This window comes from Ipomoea nil, unplaced genomic scaffold (genome assembly GCF_001879475.1).
Source record: "Ipomoea nil cultivar Tokyo-kokei standard unplaced genomic scaffold, Asagao_1.1 scaffold2845, whole genome shotgun sequence".
Lineage (NCBI taxonomy): Eukaryota > Viridiplantae > Streptophyta > Magnoliopsida > Solanales > Convolvulaceae > Ipomoea > Ipomoea nil.
Window position 1 is genome coordinate 186,172 of NW_017619273.1, and position 20,500 is coordinate 206,671.

The 20,500-nt window shown below is 39.5% G+C and overlaps 2 protein-coding genes across 2 annotated transcripts; one reads left to right on the forward strand and one right to left on the reverse strand.

The window, feature by feature from the left end:
• Positions 1 to 4,473: 4,473 nt before the first annotated feature.
• LOC109159776 (protein FAR1-RELATED SEQUENCE 5-like) lies at positions 4,474 to 6,584 on the forward strand. Its single transcript, XM_019307888.1, has 3 exons — positions 4,474 to 4,847; positions 5,195 to 5,666; positions 5,781 to 6,584. Exons 1-3 carry the CDS (start codon positions 4,474 to 4,476, stop codon positions 6,582 to 6,584), a joined length of 1,650 nt encoding a protein of 549 aa, XP_019163433.1.
• Positions 6,585 to 17,820: 11,236 nt separating this feature from the next.
• Positions 17,821 to 20,017, reverse strand: LOC109159740 (60S ribosomal protein L30). The gene is made up of 5 exons (XM_019307851.1): positions 19,857 to 20,017; positions 19,618 to 19,723; positions 18,776 to 18,877; positions 18,228 to 18,296; positions 17,821 to 18,106 (listed from the first exon to the last, which is right to left on the reverse strand). Exons 1-5 carry the CDS (start codon positions 19,875 to 19,877, stop codon positions 18,066 to 18,068), a joined length of 339 nt encoding a protein of 112 aa, XP_019163396.1. The 5' UTR covers positions 19,878 to 20,017; the 3' UTR covers positions 17,821 to 18,065.
• Positions 20,018 to 20,500: the final 483 nt, after the last annotated feature.

The following is a 20,500-nucleotide window of genomic DNA, read 5'->3' on the forward strand; positions in this document are numbered from 1 at the left end:
TAAATAGCTAGCTTAGGTTTGTAATTCATTGCATCAATCATTTGAATTCATCTTCATTTGTCTTTAGCTTTCCTTACGTACAAATATATATATTTCATTTGTTATTCTCTTTTGAGAATTTACATATAATATATATATATATATATATATATATATATATATATTATATTTTCCATTTTATATTAGATTCATTTGTTATTTATATAATTTTCTTCATTTACATATTTTCTCTATTATTCAACTTCTATAATTCTCAATTTTTGATTCTTCGCTTCCGCATTATTCCGCTATATTCCTAACAAGTGGTATCAGAGCGGTTTAATTGAGAGTTATTTTCAAAGATGTCGACTGTCACTAAGTTCGATATCGAGAAGTTCGACGGGAAAATTAGCTTTTCTATCTGGAAGGTTCAGATGGCAGCCGTTCTAACTCAGAACGGTTTGAAGAAAGCGCTAGCTGGGAAGAAGAAGAAACCGGCTACAATGACAGATGAAGATTGGGAAGATTTGGATGACAAGGCACGTTCAACCATTCTTTTGTGCTTGTCTAAAGAGGTTCTACGTGAGGTAGTAAGTGAGACGACTGCGTCAGATTTATGATCCAAGTTGGATACGCTTTACATGGCCAAAACTCTGGCGAACACGCTACGCCTGAAGGAGCATCTGTACACAGTCCGTAGGACGGAAGGTACTTCTATTAAATCTCACTTTGATGAATTCAATTCTATTTTATTGGACTTGGAAAATATTGATGTCGTAATTGACGATGAGGATCGTGCTGTTTTATTGCTTGTCTCTCTCCCTAAATCATACAAGCATTTCAAAGAAATTATGATGTATGGTAATAGTAGTGATACCCTTACTTTCGACAATGTTAAGTCAAACCTGTTGTCCAAAGAAAAGTTTGACTTTGAAATTAAGTCTGAGGACAAAGGTGAAGGCTTGACTGTAAGGGGCCGTTCACTTGAATCAAGAAGTAGCAATAAAAATTATAGATCCAAGTCCAAAGGACGTAAGTCCAACAAATCCTGCAAGTACTGCAATAAGCATGGTCATGATGTGACTGAATGCTTCAAGTTGAAAAACAAGCAAGATAGAGAAAAGAAGTTCGTTGAAGCTAGTGTTGTTGAAAGTAATTCAGAAGGTGATGTTATGTTATCTGTTGGCTCCGGTTGCAAACGGAGTGAAACCGAATGGATTCTGGACTCTGGTTGTACATTCCACATGTGTCCTCACAAAGACTGGTTCGTTTCTTTGGAACCGGTTGATGGTGAATTTGTCTTGTTGGGTAATGATACCCAATGCAAGGTTAGTGAAATTGGAAGTGTTCAGATTAAAACTCATGATAATGTTATCAGGACTCTTACCAATGTTCGGTATATTCTTGATTTGAAACGCAATCTGATATCATTGGGCACCTTGGAATCTCTGGGGTGCAAGTACACAGCTGAAGGTGGAGTTATGAAGGTCATAAAAGGTTCTCTTATTCTCATGAAAGCTTCTCGTTCTGGAAGCTTGTACATCTTGCATGGCAGTACCGTGACAGGTTCAGTAGCAGTATCCTCATCGATGTCCGATGCGGATCTCACTCAATTATGACATATGCGTCTGGGGCATATGAGTGAGAAAGACATGCATATCCTGAGCAAGAAAGACCTCCTTGGTGGTTCAGGTACGGGTAAATTACAATTTTGTGAGCATTGTGTTTTTGGGAAACAAAAGAGGGTTAGTTTCTCTACTACAACACACCGTACCAAAGATGTATTGGAATACATACATTCCGATTTATGGGGACCAACTAAATTCCATTCTATGGGAGGTTGTAGATATTTTATGTCTATTATTGATGACTTTTCTCGTAAAGTGTGGGTCTATTTCCTGAAACATAAAAATCAGGCATTTTCTATTTTCAGGAAGTGGAAAATACTTGTTGAGACTCAGACAGGTAAAAAAATCAAGAAGCTCAAGACAGACAATGGCTTGGAGTTCTGTGAGTCAGATTTCAATGACTTTTGTGCGGCAAATGAAATCGTTAGGCACAAGACCTTGCCTGGTAAACCCCAGCAGAATGGTGTTGCCGAACGTTTGAACAGGACTCTATTGGAAAGAGCTCGTTGTATGCTCTCTAATGCTGGGTTATGGAAACGACGTGATTTTGGGCCGAGGCCGTTTCTATTGCTTGCTATTTGGTAAATAAATCTCCACATTCATCCCTTGATTTCAAAATTTCATAAGAAGTTTGGTCAGGTAATCCTGTTGACTACTCTATCTTAAGAGTTTTTGGATGTCCTGCTTATGCTCATTCCAGTACGGGTAAATTAAACCCGAGAGCTGTCAAATGCATTGTCCTTGGTTATGCTTCTGAGTCAAAAGGGTATCGTCTATGGTCTCCTGATTCTCAGAAAAGTATTCTGAGTCGAGATATCACTTTTGACGAAAATGCACTACTTTCTTCTGAAAAAGTTCTCAGTACAAATGAGACGCAAAGTATTAGTGAGAAGGTGGAGTTTGAGTTCAGGCCTATTGACAGTATTACTACCACTAATGGTAATACTAAAGATGATGCATCTACTAGCACCGCACCTCTCATCGAGCCACAGCGAGAGTATTCCATTGCTATGGATCGGCCTAGGAGGACAATCAAAAAACCTGCTAGGTATGCTAGTGATGATGAAACCAACATGGTTGCTTATGCTCTTTCAGTCGCATAGGAGGTTGATGGTGATCCATCCTGCTATTCTGAAGCTTTTCCTATTGCTAAATTTGAGCAGTGCTTGAGTTTAGTCGACTGTTCCAGTTGTTAATTCCACAATGAATTTGATCCAAGGTGGAGATTGTTAGAAAATAATTTGTGTGGTTCAAAATTCATGAAGAATTAATCTTCTGCCATCCACGTTGCATGCTAGCTTAATCCCATTATCCTCTGCACGTGGTCCCACGTCATGCGGCAATGGTCTCCCTCATGCACATTTATCTCCTTTAATTTAGTATAAATAGCTAGCTTAGGTTTGTAATTCATTGCATCAATCATTTGAATTCATCTTCATTTGTCTTTAGCTTTCCTTACGTACAAATATATATATTTCATTTGTTATTCTCTTTTGAGAATTTATATATATATATATATATATATATATATATATATATATATAGAGGCTAATTTTCAGGTGCACTCCATTCTTAAAGTGTGAACGTGTGCACTCATCCGGTACGTTAATTTCGTGCATCCAACTGTCCTAAATAAACGTACATCCTCTTACGACGCATCGGCACACATGTTGCTCGCGGGGCAGTTGCGGTAATTCCTTCTATATTTAAAATTGCATTGGACTTGAATACTACTCCTTACACTGGATTCCTTGTTTTAACATACCTATTCTCCCTGACTCCAACCGATGATGACGATGGTTACGCACGGTGAAGAACTTCCGGCAGCGGACGCGGCAGAGCATCCGGCTACAGGTTCCGTTCCCCGTCTCCCCACTTTTTTTTCGTTGGTTTTTTTTTTTTTTTGGTTGTTGTGCCGCCATATTGATTACAGACTCATTGGATGCATAAATTTCCTTCATAATTATTGATTTTTTCTTGAATCAGTAACCCTTTTTCTCCCCTTGTTTAATACTGTACGTGTGTTTTTAGTTATTAATACTAGTAACCAATTCCGTGTGTGGTGCAGTGAAATAAGTGATAACATTCAAACCAGTTGTAATGCAAAACCTTTATGCATTGTTTTTATAACATTCATGTACATCATTAGTAATCATAAACCATAATTTTTGTGCTCTTAGGGAAACATTACTTACTGTATACGAAAGAAACCTCATTGTGAAACATATTTTAAGATGACGAACCAAAAAAACCATAGAAGAGGTACTTGCACTTTGATCTCCTGAAGCTTTAACTATGTTGTTGTATTCCTACAGTGCACTCCGATGCTTGATACTCCTTAATACATGCTCAACCTTGAATATATATTGGCTAACAATGTTCTCGTGCACCCACTGCAGTGTTACTTGCCGAGGATTTAGGTATTGGGGATGAAACGCACAGCACAACGAGATTTTAAACTGCGATTAAACAATACTGGAAGCCAAATGTGGACGCTGGCCTGGTGCCAACAGTCGGTCAGCGTTTTACCTCCCTAGACGAAGGAATCCAATTCTACAAAACCTACGGACGAGTAGGTGGATTTGACATCCGGCATAGTTCTATTAAGAGGGATCGTGGTGGTGAAATTATTTCCCGTCATTTAGTATGTAACAGACAAGGGGCCAAACGAGGTGGAAGTAGCAAACCCATAATAAAACTAAATATCGGCAATAGTAGCAACAAGAAACGACGGAGACGGACCTCTAACAGAGTGGGGTGCCGCGCAAAGCTTGGATTTAAGAAAGAGAGTAATGGGGAGTTTACGGTGTCTACATTTGTTGAGGAACACAACCATAGTATGTGCTCCGAGGGTGCTAAATTATTTATGCGGGGCAACCGGAAGCTTAGTGTGGCCCAACAAGCATTTCTAGCAAATTGCATTAAGGCTAACATTGGTTCTTCCACCGGGTTTAGGTTATGTAAGGAGGTGGCCGGTTCGTATGAGAATGTTGGTGCAACGGACATGGAGTTCCATAATTTTAAACGGGACTTGCAATCGTATGTTGATGTGGTTGACGGTGAGATGATTATCGAAAGGTTCAAAACAAAGCGTGAAGTCTGCGACAGGTTCTTTTTCGATTACCACCTCGATGAAGAAAATCGGCTTGCACGACTCTTTTGGGCGGACCCTATTGGTAGGGGGAGTTTTTCTTGTTACGGTGATGTGATCTCGTTCGACGCCACGTATAGCACGAACAGGTATGTAGTTACTTTCATTAAAGGCTGTAGTAACCGATCTCCCCTTTTGTTATGTGTTTTTTTTTTTTTTTTGGAATTATGTCCTCGGGTGTAGACATGGCATACATATAAGGTTTATGTGAATAGGTTGCTGGTGCCTAATCCAAAAAATAAAAAATAAAAGTTACAGTTCACATGTTTGATGCCATTTAACAAAATTGTTTGAAGATTCATACTGTTCACTAACTGATTAATAAGGGGAAAAGCCAACATTATAATAACGGTAATGCACAGCAATCAAATTCACTATTAGTTGGTAGTACTTTTTTTTCGATATCTTAACTATTAATTGTTCTTATGTGATGCAGATATAGTTTGGTGTTTGTGCTATTTACTGGAGTGGACAACCACAAGCGCTGCATTACTTTCGCCGCCGGGTTAATCACTAAAGAAGATGTGGAATCGTACAGTTGGCTGCTAGAGAGATTCATTGGTGCAATGGGGAAGCCCCCTTTATGTGCTGTCACCGATCAGGACCCAGCTATGAAGATTGCTATGGACCAAGTTATACCTGAGTGTCGCCACCGTTATTGTATGTGGCACATTATGACAAAGGTTAGTGAAAAAGTCGGGCCTGAGTTAGCAAAGAATGAGGTGTTCCGCAAGAGTTTGAATGATATTGTTTGGAATGAAAGGATCTCCAGCAGTGATTTCGAAGTGCAATGGCAGCTGCTAATGGAAGAATGCAACTTGTCTGAGCACCGTTGGTTTCGTAAGTTGTTTGCAGAACGAGAGCATTGGATCCCTGCGTTTTTCTCTGATTTGCCAATGAGTGGGTTGGTATGCACCACATCCCGGTCTGAGGCACAGAACAGCGTTTATGGGAAGTTCACCCGCCCCCATTCTAGTTTGGTTCAGTTTTACATTTAGTTCGAGAGTGTCCTTGAGACTCAGCGCCACAAGCAAGCTAAATTAGATGCCCAGTGCGAGGGGTACTTGCCCGAGTTTAAAACCCCTTTGGCGTTAGAGCGGGACATCGCAAAATTGTTTACACTCGCTATTTTCTATGATATGCAACCAGAGATTGATGCTGCCTGTTTCTATTGCGAAGTTGTAGATATCCGTAAGGATGGTACGGACATTTATTATGACATTACGGGTGATTCCACCACCACGTACACTGTACACTACAAGCCAGATGGGTGTATTGCTTTTTGCAGTTGCAAGATGTTCCAACGAATGGGGTTGATTTGCCGGCATATGTTCTTGGTGTTCAAAGGAGCACATCTAGAGCAGTTACCATCCCAGTACATCATGGATCGTTGGCGCAAACACCTGAGTTGCGGTGCTTGTCGAGGGCGACATCCCAACGAACACGTCCCACAAACAAGAGCAACAGAAGTATGGTCTGAGATCAACACGTGTGTAGGGCTGGTGGGTGAGAGCACGGCGCGTCAAGCCCGAATGGTGCAGGTATTGAAAGAATTGAGCAAGGAATTTGCATGCGACGGTACAAACACCGGCACCGCAAAGGGTAACAGTGCTGCGATCGCGGCATTATGTGGGGTACAGCCACCGCAATCAATAACCATTAAACCCCCGGCCCAAGCTAAGAACAAAGGTAGTGGGAAGCGTCTTAAAAGCAACCGCGAGATAGCCATAGAGAACAGTGCTAAAGTTGGCCGAAAGTGTGGGTTGTGCGGTGAGTATGCCTGTCATAATGCTCGTAGTTGTCCTTCCAGGTGCAATATGGTTTAGTTAGTCATAACCCATGGTACCGAACACCGAACATGCTTGTTTTATTTTAGTTTAATTAGCTTGATAGCTGGAATGCACGAAGCAGGCTGTGTGTTTTTAGTTTAGTTTAATTCGTTTGCTAGCAGACTGTATGTTTTTATTTTATTTTAATTGGTTTATAACAATTTTCATTTGGTTTAGTTAGTCATAACACATGTCCCTGTTGCTTTGGAACTTTTATTATTTAAGAGCCCGTTAAATGCAGATTGCACGCCTATAGCTCAAAAGCTTTTTAATTATGTAACTAGCCTAAACAAAGGTTGCTTATTGCTAATAGCTATCACTGGTAAAGCATATATGTTTATCGTGTTTGGATGTGCATTGCCGAGCACTGAGTAGGCATCCTTCCCTTCATATTCTACAATCTGCCATGATAAAATGGATATCCATAACCCTTACCTGAACACTTCAGAGTTTGCATGAAGTGCAGAACATTACACCCCAAATTAAGATATACTAAGACTCACTTTAAGCACGACCATTCTGAGCGCAACTAGTAGAAGTTATTTCTAGGACTTAGAGCAACCCCATACTTTCAATTAATGAGCAATTAATCATTGCACAACCCAAAATTTATGCTGCAACCGAAAGATGAAACAAAAAGCAAATGATTCACATCCTTATTGCACTCAAATAGTAAGATAAATAACCCCTACATACGACTAAACCGTAGGTGTCCGTAACGAAATGCACCCGTTTTCCAATAAAACACTGTACTAGCTAATGAACCAATTTAGCATTAAAAACTATACTAACTAATGTCGCCCTAGTCGAAGTACCGTCTGTTTGTTTCTGCACTGTTAGCCGCACTCAATACTAGAGTTGTGCCAACCTCTGGATATCATATTCGCCGACACGAGAGGATATATTCTCCATGTGTTCATTGACCTCACAAAAAAGTATGTTGTGCATGAAACGCTTCCGTAGATCTAGAAGTTGTTGGCTATTTCCTCGACGCAATCCACAATCCCAGTTTGCGCACTTTTGACCAGTGTATGATTCCATGTGCCGCATTGTAAACACCGCAGAGTCGAGGGTAGATGTAGTGTCTCTGCACGGCATCTGCATCCTTTTCGGTTTCATGCTTTCTAGCCGGAATGCACGAAGCGTTTGTTGTTTGCTATCTAAGTACGTGCTTAGTAGGTCAATCTGCCCAAAAACAATATGGATAATATCAAAATCCAAGCACTTAGTAGGTTCATTATATTCCATCATTTTGGAAAATTCATTTGGTTAGTCACGTACCAACTCTTGCGGTGCTCCGTCATACAACTCTTTGTTTGTTTTGTTGATGGACGAGCTGTCGATAATATAAAACCTAGAGTGTTTGAAACTGATGCTCATCATGTAGAATCGGCCCCCGTGCATTATTGGGAAAATAAACTAGACAACCACACCATGACTGCGTTAGTTATTGGTTTTTCCATGATATACAACGTTCTGTAAAATTATTTAAAAGTTTTCGAATGGTTACCATATCTATAGACGCCGTCCCTACATGGTTTGTAGTCTTGAGTTCCTCATCTAGTCGCCTTGTAAACCACATAACCCTCTCATCTTGGCTGGAGGAAATGGACACGACAGTGCCAATCTGCAAAGAGATATGTTAAACATCGGTAGTTTATGTAGGTCGTGCGATAGGGTTGAAGATATTCACCGTGGTACTAGTCGAGAAAAAGATGCGGGAGGGTTCCTCCCCCCCCCCCCCCCCCTTCGTTTTCTCCCTGAGATTGAGCACGCTGCACCATGCATCCACTACTGTCTTTGCCACGTTAGTCCTTTCCCTCAACGTTTTGAAATCTGACCATCTTGCTTTCCGCTTGCTATGTTGGAACAGCACCTCATTGCTACAAAGATAACCCAAAATGTTAGTTTCAAAAGAAATGAATGAGTGGTTCCAATGATAGAAAATTAGCTTATATAGAAAATTAGCTCATAGTTATCAGTTGGGCAGTCTGGTAGATTAAAATGTTGAGCAGGCTTCATATGCACTACGCTGCAGTACCGGGGAAACTCACGGTTGAAGGGTTAAAAGGTTTGAAAATGGAGCAGATAATAATATACATGAAAATGTGGAATGGGCATTTTGGTTCCATTAGAATGGTTCTGGCTTTTGTTTCTTTTATTTAGTGTTAAATTAGCTATCTAAGCTACCTACCTTTCCCTCTCATAATGGTATTTAAATTACATGCATGCAATGCACTGCACTTTTACTCCAACAACCCCACTTACCAGTCATAATGCGGGCAGCCAAACACCCACACCCAGACGGCATATATGTGTGGAAGAGGAATGGTAGGGTAACCGTTGGTGGTGTTAATAAACATGCCAAGCGGATATTCTCCCTGGACAATTGGACCCCTCCCTTTGCGTTCTGCCACATCCCGCCTCCCCAGGCCCACACATTGGGGGGATGGCTGCAACCCATGTCCCATTTGCTGCATCTGGAGATGTACCTAGCACCAGATTTCGTCATACACATAAGTTAACATAATAGCGCACGACAATGAGGAAGTTTAGACACAAACCTGATGAGACGGTGTGCCAACACCCGGCGGTAGCGCCCTATTCTTTTCCAGATTCTGTGTAGCCAACTCCTGTGTCATCCCTAGGCTAAAACTAGGGGCATCGACCCCCCCGATAGACTTCATCGCCTCCAACTCCAATCGGTCCAACTCCTTGAAGAATTCAGGGTCATGCCACATGGCTTCGTCGTTGTGAACTGGCGACAAGGCGGGGGGTTGAGGTATCTCTCTAGGCTTAGGATTCTGAATTATTCCGTGCAACAAATCCATTGCAGCAACAACCCGATCAAAATCGTAGTGGTCATGGGCTAGATTGCGGTGGTGCTGTACCATATCAACAACTCGTGAAGCAATGGAGAGCAGGTCTCCGGTAATGGTTGCAAACTGTTCGTCAAATCCCTATAGCAAACGTGACCTTAATCTATCAAGTAAATGTTTGACAACATAAAATACAACTTGATGGGAAGAATATTCCTGTCATACCGTGATGTGTGCCACCGGGGGCTCGGCAGGGGGCACCGAGTGCATACCGTTGTTCTGTTGCCCTGGTGGCTGGACTACCCATGGCCTTGTCCTGGCTGATCCCATGGTCGTTGGAAAGCCGGATGCACGCAGAGGTGCTACCACCTGGCCGTTGCCAAACGCCCCTGCACCAACCTCCCGGCACTCCCGTGCTTTTATTTGCTCCGTGGTCCACCCGTCCAACACTGGGATTGTCCTCGGCACATCCCGTGCAGTAACCACCACCCTATCGACATACAAGAGCTGCACAAAGAAGATTACCCCACACATTAGCAAATGATAATTAACAAGTAAATTTTCATCATACATCATAACACAAAATCAAACTTACAGTTGGAAAGAGCAATGGTCCCGTGAATTTGCGAGAGGTGTTTTCAGACCAACTAGCATGGGTGCTACCCAACGAGTGCAAAAGATACCCGCACCAATCTAGCTCCTTGATCTTGGTTACGTCGCTAAACATGTGCATAATCTTCTGGTTTACATACCCATTGGGGGTGCTTGAAATAAGGGTGCTTAAAGCGACGACACTAAAATGTCGTTTAAACCAAACCCCACCATCTTTGAGACCTAGAAGCAATGTGCTCAACGCCTTGATTGTGACCCTCCCTCTTTGTTGCTTCACCTCGGTCCTCCATTGGTCCAGGTCAGGACTGACAACTTGCGGATCACGCTCCGTGATCGGTATCGTACCATTTGGAAGTCCCAATATAGCTACAACGTCCTCCTTGGTAATTTTGATGTATCTCCCATTGCCCAAGTCCAATTCCATTTCCGAAGGGTTAAAACAAGAGATCAACCAATAGCCAAGGCGAAGTGGTAACTCCTTGATTTGCAACCCCAATAGGCTCCCCATTCCAATGCTGATGACATCCTGCCTCTGCCGTGGTGTTAGCGACCCGACAACCCGCACGAGTTCCTTAGGCATCCCCCGCGTGTTGATTTGGGGAAATTGGCAATCCGCGTGCGTAGGCTCAGCACGTGGTGATCCTTCGTACTCCACATCCTCGAGGACCCGTGGTGGGGTGTAGAAGTCCTCACTAGACCCACTTCCGTCCTCACCTTGTGCATCCCGTCCTGAGACAAACCAAAGAAACAAACGCAGGGAGAAGCTTAAATCATGTGATGTTATTACTTGTATTATTTGTACCCCATTAGAGAATGCAGGTAAACCCAAGTCTGTAATGTTCAGATGCTTGTTTAGTTTTCCCATTTAATTGATTCCAGTGCCACAATGCTCTCCCTCCTTACTCTATGATATTTAAACCACACCCTCCTTATTGTCTAATATCTGATTGCATGTGAATATTCATTCAAGAAAGTCGGTAACAAAAAATGGAAGAGTATAATAATGGGTTAACTGTTGGAATGGAACATTACATGATGATTATATAGCTTGCACTATCTTAAATGGACAGATAATGCCATAGCACATAACTCAAGCATTAAATACTATTATATTGCCACATATGCATAGCCAGATCTCAGCTAAAGATGGCCAATAATTGATTAAACAAGAAAAATGAAACAAGCAACCTGCACCAGAGTGCTAACATGGAAACACACACTGCAGTTTGCATTGTCTTAAATGATTTATTGTGATGTTAACTCAATCTATCAATTAAACCAACTTCCTTAAATGAATATTCACATAACTCAAGCATTAAATACTATTGCTAAATATGAATAACCAGATCTCAGCACGAGACTTTGATATAACATTGCAGAGCAATCTTGTCATATTTTAGTGATGGCCATAAACTGGTTCTCTGAAGGCAACAACATAGTAACAGCTTCAAGTGATCAAAGTGCGAGTACCTCCAACCCCAACTAACTTGACCACGCTAACCCCACAATTCCAATGAAGGAGCTCAATTCCCCACCAACACTTCTGCACAAACAACCTCCCACGCACCCTGGAAATTTGACATCGAACCCTACCTAGCTAAAACACACCAGCATACAACACAAATACTCAATTATGCGCCCCCACACAAATCCACTGACCCAAAAAGGAAAAAAAATAAATAAATAAATAAAACACCGCAAGGGAATCGGAACTAACCCCACTGCGCCGCCCGCCTCCTTGCAGCAACCCTCGCCACTACCCCGTACGCCGGACGATCGCAGACCCCACGAGCCGTCAAACGCAAAGGACGGCCGCCTGCCCGCCGCTTGAAGGTCCGGGTCCGAACTGCAACACTATGCGAAATAGCTACCGGCGGTGTTGCTGGCGTGAACGGACGCCCATGCCTACCCCCCTTCAACCGGCAATATCCACTTGAACGCGCCATGAGCTTCCGAAGATCAACCTGCAATAGCGAAAGGAACGGAGAGACGAATTTCGAAAATCAACCTGCAATAGCGAAAGGAACAGAGAGACGAATTGAACTACTGGAAGTCGCAGACGATATTGTTATTTAGAATATTCTTTTTTTTTTTTTTGAAAACCTGTTATTTAGAACTGTAACCCCTGATTACGCCCAATGCCGAACGAATAGGGTAATACCAAAAACGTCCCCGCAATTGTCAAGAGCGAAGCTGCACCGCTAAATCGCGGTGCACACAGGCCCATGCATCCTCACCCGTGATCATTGATCATCTAACAACGAACGGCTAAGATGAGTGCACACTGTTCACACTTTAAGAATGGAGTGCACCGGAAAATTATTCTATATATATATATATATATATATATATATATATATATATATATATATATATATATATATATATATATATATATATATATATATATATATAGAGGGCCGGTCCTATCGTTTTATAGGCCCGGGGCAGGATAAAAAAAAATGGTCCCGGTTGCAGGGCCGGTCTTATCGTTTTATAAGCTCCGTGCAGGATAAAAAAAGGGCTCCTGTTAATATATATTTCATGCCTAAAATTTAAATTAAATAACGAAAAATTATTAATATCAATAACTTTAAATAAGATTAACAAGTTTTTAACGATTTTACATACACAACAATAATCATGAACAAAATTCTAGGTGCTTTCCTTAATGCAAAATAATAAATAATTGTATAAGTGCCTTCATAAATAAATAATATTGTAGTTTATAAAAATGAATGAATAATTTAAAATCGAGTAAACTTATAAACAATAACATTGTTGTCCTAATAAATAATAAATTAATTATTATTAAAAAATTTATAAAACAATAATTACAAACATATGTGAAGCTAAAAATCTTTTTTGACTAGGAGCAAGAAATTAAAATATTTCAAAACGCAATAAAAAAAACGCAAAAAGATATGAAACATAATTACCTAGATAAAATAGTTTGAACATAAAGCATATTATAAATCACAAATCTTCTATATTATTTATATGATTTTTATAAATACATTTTCTTTTAAGTAGATAAATTTCAAACTTTTTAGAATAATTTGAATACAATGACACATGATAGAAGCTTCTATATTATATTGATTAGATATTCATAAAAAGGTACGGAGTAAATTATCTTTTAATTTTTTTATAATTCAATCTCAAAATATATCATATAACCCCCTCTGTCCTATTTTTACGTGTCTTGTTTGGCTAAAATGAGTTGATTGAAATTTTTTTAATTCAATTTTTCATAATATGTTTAGTATAAGTACATAAAAATTTATAAATTTAGAAACGAACTGCATTAAAAATCTAATATAAAAATTTATATATTTAATATAAAAAAATTTCATAATATGTTTAGTATAAGCATATGAAAATTTATATATTTAAAAACTACATTAAAAATACTTCTCCGTATTAAACACCAAAAATCAATAAAAATAAATTTTTAAAATATACATTAGAATATAAGCAAAGAAGTAAAGTTGACGAATTCTAAAAAGTAATAAAAATAAAATTTTAAAATATACATTAGAATATAAGCAAAGAAGTAAAGTTGAGGAATTCTAAAAATCAATAAAAATAAAATTTTAAAATATACATTAGAATATAAGCAAAGAAATAAAGTTGAGGAATTCTAAAATGTGAAGGGAAGGGTTGGATCACAGGCCTTTGATTAAATGATGTTAAAATTCAAGTATCTTACCAACCAAGCTAATTCACCTTATTGTAAAACATATGTATATAAATTACTTATACTCAATACATATATACTATGTATATAAGCGATAGGATGGGGCCCTCCTCCAATCATGGGCCCTGGGCAAGGGCCCAGCCTGCCCTTGCCCCAGGGCCAGCCCTGGTCCGTACGGCCATCATAACTTTTCTCCCCGGAGACCTTCAAGTCGAGGGGGTATGGCTGAGCCATTACCTCCGCTGTAAAAGGTGTCCTTAGCAAGGACGCCTGGTCAATCGGGGGTGTCACTGGGTGCTCGTTTTGAAACCGAGCAAACTCCGCCTGGAGGTTGTAAAGCAATCCTCGGGTCTCGTTGAGCTCGGCCGTCTGGGCGGCTTGGGATGACTCCAGAGCGCGTCGTCGACGGTGAGATCTCGACCCGCTATGTCCGGACGAAGCCTCCTGGATGGCTTCCTGCATCTGCATGTCTCCCGGTTGCCGGCTCGGGTCTTGGGATCCCAAGAGTTGTCGCAACGCCGGTCGGAGACGATCGAAAGCCACTGCCCGATTGACTTCCTCGGGGTCTTCCACTTGGGCTGGAGCCTCCGGTGCTTGTTAGGCCTGCCGTGGTGCCTTCATCGCATCAGCACCGCCCGACCCCAACCGCGAACGAGCCAAGCGTCAAGCCCGGGAAGTGGGTTGATGCTGCGGCTCTACCTGTGCAGTCGGGTAAACTGGAGGGGCGGCGGCTGGAGCCGTGTACGTAGGCGTGTATGGTGGATAGCCAACTGGTGGCGTGTAGTACATCGGTTGACCGGGCCAATACCCGTACGGTTGAGGTGGGACCGGGTATGGATATTGGCCGGGATACGGCATCTGCTGCTGCTGGTATTGCTGACCGGGTGTTGGGTATCCCGGCTGGATGTAGTTCACCGGCTGTTGGGCAACCTGGTATGTATTTGATGGATGGGGTGGTGAGAGATTGAGGTTGAGGTCCATATTCTGACCTTGTTGCTGGGTCGGTTGATGATCGGATGAGCTAGCCGCATCCTCTTGATCGTCGGCGAAGAGGTTTTGTGCCTACGGATACATGATTGCTAAGAGACCGGGTGCTCGTCAAGACGTTAGCTTTCTCGCACGGGTCCCCACGGACGGCGCCAAAATGATAGTACTAATTGCCACGTAAGCGGTAATTAAATAAACACGAGACCAATTAAAGCAATTAAATAACTCTTATTGATCACTGTGAAGAGGCCCTAAGTACAATCTAAATGGGTGCTCTGAGTACCGACTGACTGCGGTCGGGATTCTCTAACAACAACCTATCGATCGTCCAAAAGTCCCTCCCACTGTTGCTATCGCGGGTATTTATAGCCGCGGAGCCGGAGACACAAATCCGGCCGCCCGGCATGCTTCCCACGTAGCAACCACGTGTCGCCTTCCCGGGTGCCCTGCCTGTCAACGCGTAGAGTCGTCACGTGTCTCTCACTAACTCTCTCGCTAAAGGGCTACTGCTCGGTGGTCGGCAACGTCGATCGGGCACTACCCGGTCGGGAACCGACCGGGTTCTTCACAAGAAACCCGACCTGTAACCTGCAAAGAAAAGAAGAAAAGGACGAAGGCACTAGGGTCGGGGTAACGGTATGTCGGTCGGGGTATTCCCTACCAGTGATGATAGAAATAAAGAATTTGATTTACTTAATAATTTCAATCTCTATCATGAAGCTTAATTTTATGATGTAAACTTTATATCATTTTTCTTAATTTGCCCACAGGGATTAAGAAAAAGAACATATTTCTTAAGTTTTTATTATAATGGTTGTAATGAATCTAATTGAATTAAAACTTCGGTCCACATGCAAGTTTTATGTCACTTGATTCTTCAACTAATTTGATAATTGTTTCATCATGTAAAAAACATGATCATTCAAAAAAAATAGTTTCCCTTTACCTTTAGAAATTGTTTTGAATGATCATATTTTTTACATGATGAGCAATAATATGTAAAAAGATTGCTACTTGCTCATCAACAAGCATATTTATTGTTGTCCTTAACCCTCCTTTAGTTTGTAACATTGCACACAACTTTACAAAAGTATGTCGATTCATCTTAAGTTTTACACAACTTTACAAAAGAACCTCAACGACGGCAATGTGGAATGATACCCAAAGTTGGCAGATCATTTGTGCGCATCGACATTCGGTCTTGTCTACTGAGTCATTGAATCACTTTACATCATCTCAAATGCTCTGTTGGGCTGGGATGTGGGGATCCTTGGAGTTGGGAATTTAATCGTTTGGGAGAAGAAGAATACATCGTTCGTAACATATATTCTCAAAACCCTAAAGTATTAATAATATAATATTTCACTCATTTTTCTTAGAACACAAAATTGTCAAGGTAGAAATCATCATTATGAATAATAAACTCACAGAAGCACACATATCCCATTACAGACACAATACAACTACAAATCTTTTTCTTCTTTCAATATGTGTTATTAAACGCAATCAATGCATAATTGCAAAGTAAATTAAAAAGTTACAATACTCAAGACAATAACAATAACACATACATAATATATGAAACGCACACACATATATACAGATAGATAAAATCAAATACATAAATAATTTCTAAAAATAAAGTATAGAAAAATACCTTTTGTTTGAAGTTTGAAGATGAATTCCAATATTAATCAAATGCAAATGTAGAAAGAGATGAGAAGATAACGTAAAATTTTTTGAAATAGTTTAATACTAGGGGAGGCCAATAATAGATATTCCCCTTGTAAGGAAATAGCTCATTTCCATGAACAATATTCCTAAGAATATAAGGGGTTGTTTATCAAAATGGACAAATGGAGAAATTTTTTTAAAAAATAGAGAATTGAAGAAGTGAAAAAATGGAGAATGGAAAACTTGTGAGTTAATGCCCAATATAGTATTCGACTATAGTAATTTTACTCGATTTAGTCCTAAATGACTTTTTATACTTAATTTAGTCCTCGACTTTGATGATTTTACTCAATTTAATCTTTCGTTAACAATTCTGTTTGTTGGCCGTTAAAAGAAGGGTCAACATAGTAATTTATCCTCCCTCTTTTTTTTTTTTTTTGTTCAGATTACCATCCTCTCCATAAAATTTATGAAATTACAGGACACTAGTGCTAAGATACTAGCTAGTAGCTACTAATGTAAGACATAATAAGAGTAAATATTTCTTAAGCAAACACTTGTTTTGGTAAATTAATCTCAAGAATCTATCTCTGGGAAATTAATGGGGTTTGAACATGAACCATGGTTGATCAAAATGTTTGGTGGTGGAGGAGCAAGTTCTTTGAGGAGGCATTTTTCATATCAAAGTTGCTGCATTTCTTAATTTCAAAATCCGTGTTCTTTTTGGAGCTTCTTTGCAGTTCATTGGCATTTCTCTTTCACATCCTTAATCTCTTCCTCTAGAATGACATTGGCATTCACATTCTTTCCTTTATATATTTTCTTCTTTCCCGATAAATCAAGATTAGTCAAACAATTAAACCCAAATTCACAGCAAATTAAAGAAAGAATAAAAATGTATTGTCAATTTAAGGGGATTTTACCATCGATGAGGAAGAGGGATGGAGAATTATGGAGAGGAGAGCATTCTATTCTTCTTTTAATAAGTAATTGTTAACGAAAGATTAAATTGAATAAACCATCAAAATCGATGATTAAATTGAGTAAAACCACTATAATCAAAGACTATATTTGATATTAACTTGAAAACTTGTTTACTAAAATCATTACTCCAAATCCCATTCTATCTCCATTCTCCACTTTTTCAATATATTTGGAGAAGAGATAAACAAAGTTCTCCAAATGGAGTGATGCACATGAACAGTGTAAAATAAAATACTTAATTTAACAGGAAACATTAATTGAACACATCCAAATCTATATCTTTTTTTTTTTTTTGAAAGCAACACATCCAAATCTATATCTTTAACTTCTCTATTATGTAAGAATTAAATCAATAATTTTATTATTTTTTTTTTTTTAAAAACCACAACCCAAATATGCACCCAAAATAAAACACCCTAGCAGCCCCGTTTCATCATATTCAAGCATTTTTTTTTTAAAGAGAATACTGTATCTGAAAACTAAGTCTGGGAACTGGGAGGTTAAACAGGTATCTTGAATGAACATAAGGAACGGGAAAACAAAAATAGCACTCCATACTAGACAGGTTGTTATAACAGAGATGTTTTTCATTGAACAATGCCAAAATAGATTAGAAAATTTTGCAAACAATGACATTTTCATTTTTCTTGAGAAATACAAAAACATCACTGCCAGCAGAAATTTCGCCATCCATTGCCTGTCTTACTGATCGCTCGGCATGCTCTTAATGATATCAGAATCGCCTGAACGTACAAGTAATAAAATTAAAAAATTAAAAAAAAAAAAAACACACACACACACATCAGATACAATAACAATAATTCAAGGCATATTGACAAAAATAATTGATAGCTGCAGACGTACCAGGATCTATAATGCTGAGGCAGCATACCCGGTAATATTTACCACAAGCAGTCCCCAAATCTACGTTGTCTGAAACAAAAAGAACGTCTCTTAGACTCCTATGGTCTTACCCAATGAAATATTCAATGCAGATGGTAATGCGAATCTCAAGAGCAATACCCAAAAAGGGAAATGAAGTACCATCAATAGTAATAACATAACTATCCAAGCTTCATGCCCTTATCATTTCTTATACTGAAATACTAGTACTACAATACTTTTGTTGTAGTTTGAACATCACTGGTTTATCATTTGTTAAGACTGATCAATTGACTCATTTCTTCCTCCTAAAGACCCTTTATTCAGATTCAAACCAAAGCACAGCATGTTTAGCAGGAACAATTGAAAACTGAACAACCATTACAGGTACAATAACAAAAAACAGGTGGCAAGAATCACTACGAGTAAGGTAAAGAACAGAACGAGACAATATATGATGTTAACAACGCTAGTTAAAAATCAGTGTAAACTAATTAATATTTAGATTTTTTAGTACCATATGGACTTACTTCCATTGTAGTGGTGAACACCAACCTTCGCCAACATAGCATAGTACTCTATTTCCGACTTCCTGAGTGGAGGACAGTTGTTGGCAATGATAATCAATTTCCCTGAGAACAATTTTAAAAATGCCGAAAAGCATTCAGACCATAACTGGAAACCCATCTCTGTTTCTCCAGACTAGTTCACTAATATACACTGTAATAATAACATAAGAACTAGTGGAAAAATCTACAATCAATTTTTCCCATCACCACAAAGCACGCAGAAATACTGAAAGCTTCCATGGCAACCAATCTAAATGCAATTCATATTAGCAGATAACTAAATTCAAAATAACAAAATTTGCGTCTCTTAACTTATTGCCATAAGCAAGTAAAGCAACCCTATTAGTCAATCTAATTGAACTAAAAAATAGTGGAAAAATCTACAATCGATTTTTCCCTATCACCACAATGCACACAGAAATACTGAAAGCTTCCATGGCTGGCAACCAATCCAAACCAATTCATAGTAGCAGGTAACTAAATTCAAAATATCAAAATTTGCATCTCTTAATTTAATGCATAAGCAACCCTAATGGTCAATCTAATTGAACTAAAAAATAGTGGAAAAATCTACAATTGATTTTTTCAGCACACAGAAATACTGAAAGCTTCCATGGCAACCAATCTAAACGCAATTCATAGTAGCAGGTAACTAAATTCAAAATAACAAAATTTGAATCACTTAAGTTAATGCCAAAAGCAACCCTAATAGTCAATCTAATTGAACTAATATTCATATGCACCTATCAGCTTCCAATTAACTGTTATCAGAAAAAAAATATACTCAAGTGCGAAAACAATACCTTTCGAGCTTCTGAGGGACTTGAGGACGGTTTTGTATCCCAATGTGTATTTTCCACTCTTCATAACAAGAGCTAACCTATTGTTAATGCTCTCATGAGTCTTCTTCTGTAGATCATCACACGTAACCAAAACCAGTAAGCCATATTGTCCAAAGTAACAACTACACAAATACAAATCCCTAAATGCAGAACATTAGAGATAAATGTGTGCGTATGTGTAGATATGAAAGGAGGCTTACGGTCTTCTTGGCTGCAACCATGGTGGCGCTTTGGCTAGGACCGGCGATTGGAACACTGCAATGCACTCCTGAAACCGAGCGAGCCGATTGCGGCGGAGAGGCGACCCTGAAATGCAAAAAGAAATTCGAGTATATAACACTGCACTGACAGGAAGAGTAGGGTTTTGCACATTTGCCAGAGGAAGAAGAGATATGGGCTCGTTAGAAATTTCCAGACCTTTCCGTAGCCCAATTGGCCTGCAAACTTTTAACGGCCCACTTGATTGGCAAAGATTTTGGCGGCAAATTATGTTGTGCGGGAATGGCAATTGAACTCGCTCCCGACAGGAAAAATGATTCCCGTTTTAACGAGAAAGGGTTTGGGAATTTATTTTGGAGAACGGGAGTAGGGATGTGGTGAATTTTTCAATTCCCGCTGGGGACAGAAACGGGGACGAGGAGGGAATTCCCCGCCCCGGCCCCGGCCTCGACCCTAATCCCCACCCATCCCCGAATCCCCAACTAATAATATTAATATTCTATATAAATTAATATCTCTCTTGTATATATTTAATCACTAGTATTTGTCCCGTGCGATGGACGGTATAAAATTTAAGTATCTTTATTAAATCAGTTATTATATTAAAACATCACAGCATACTATT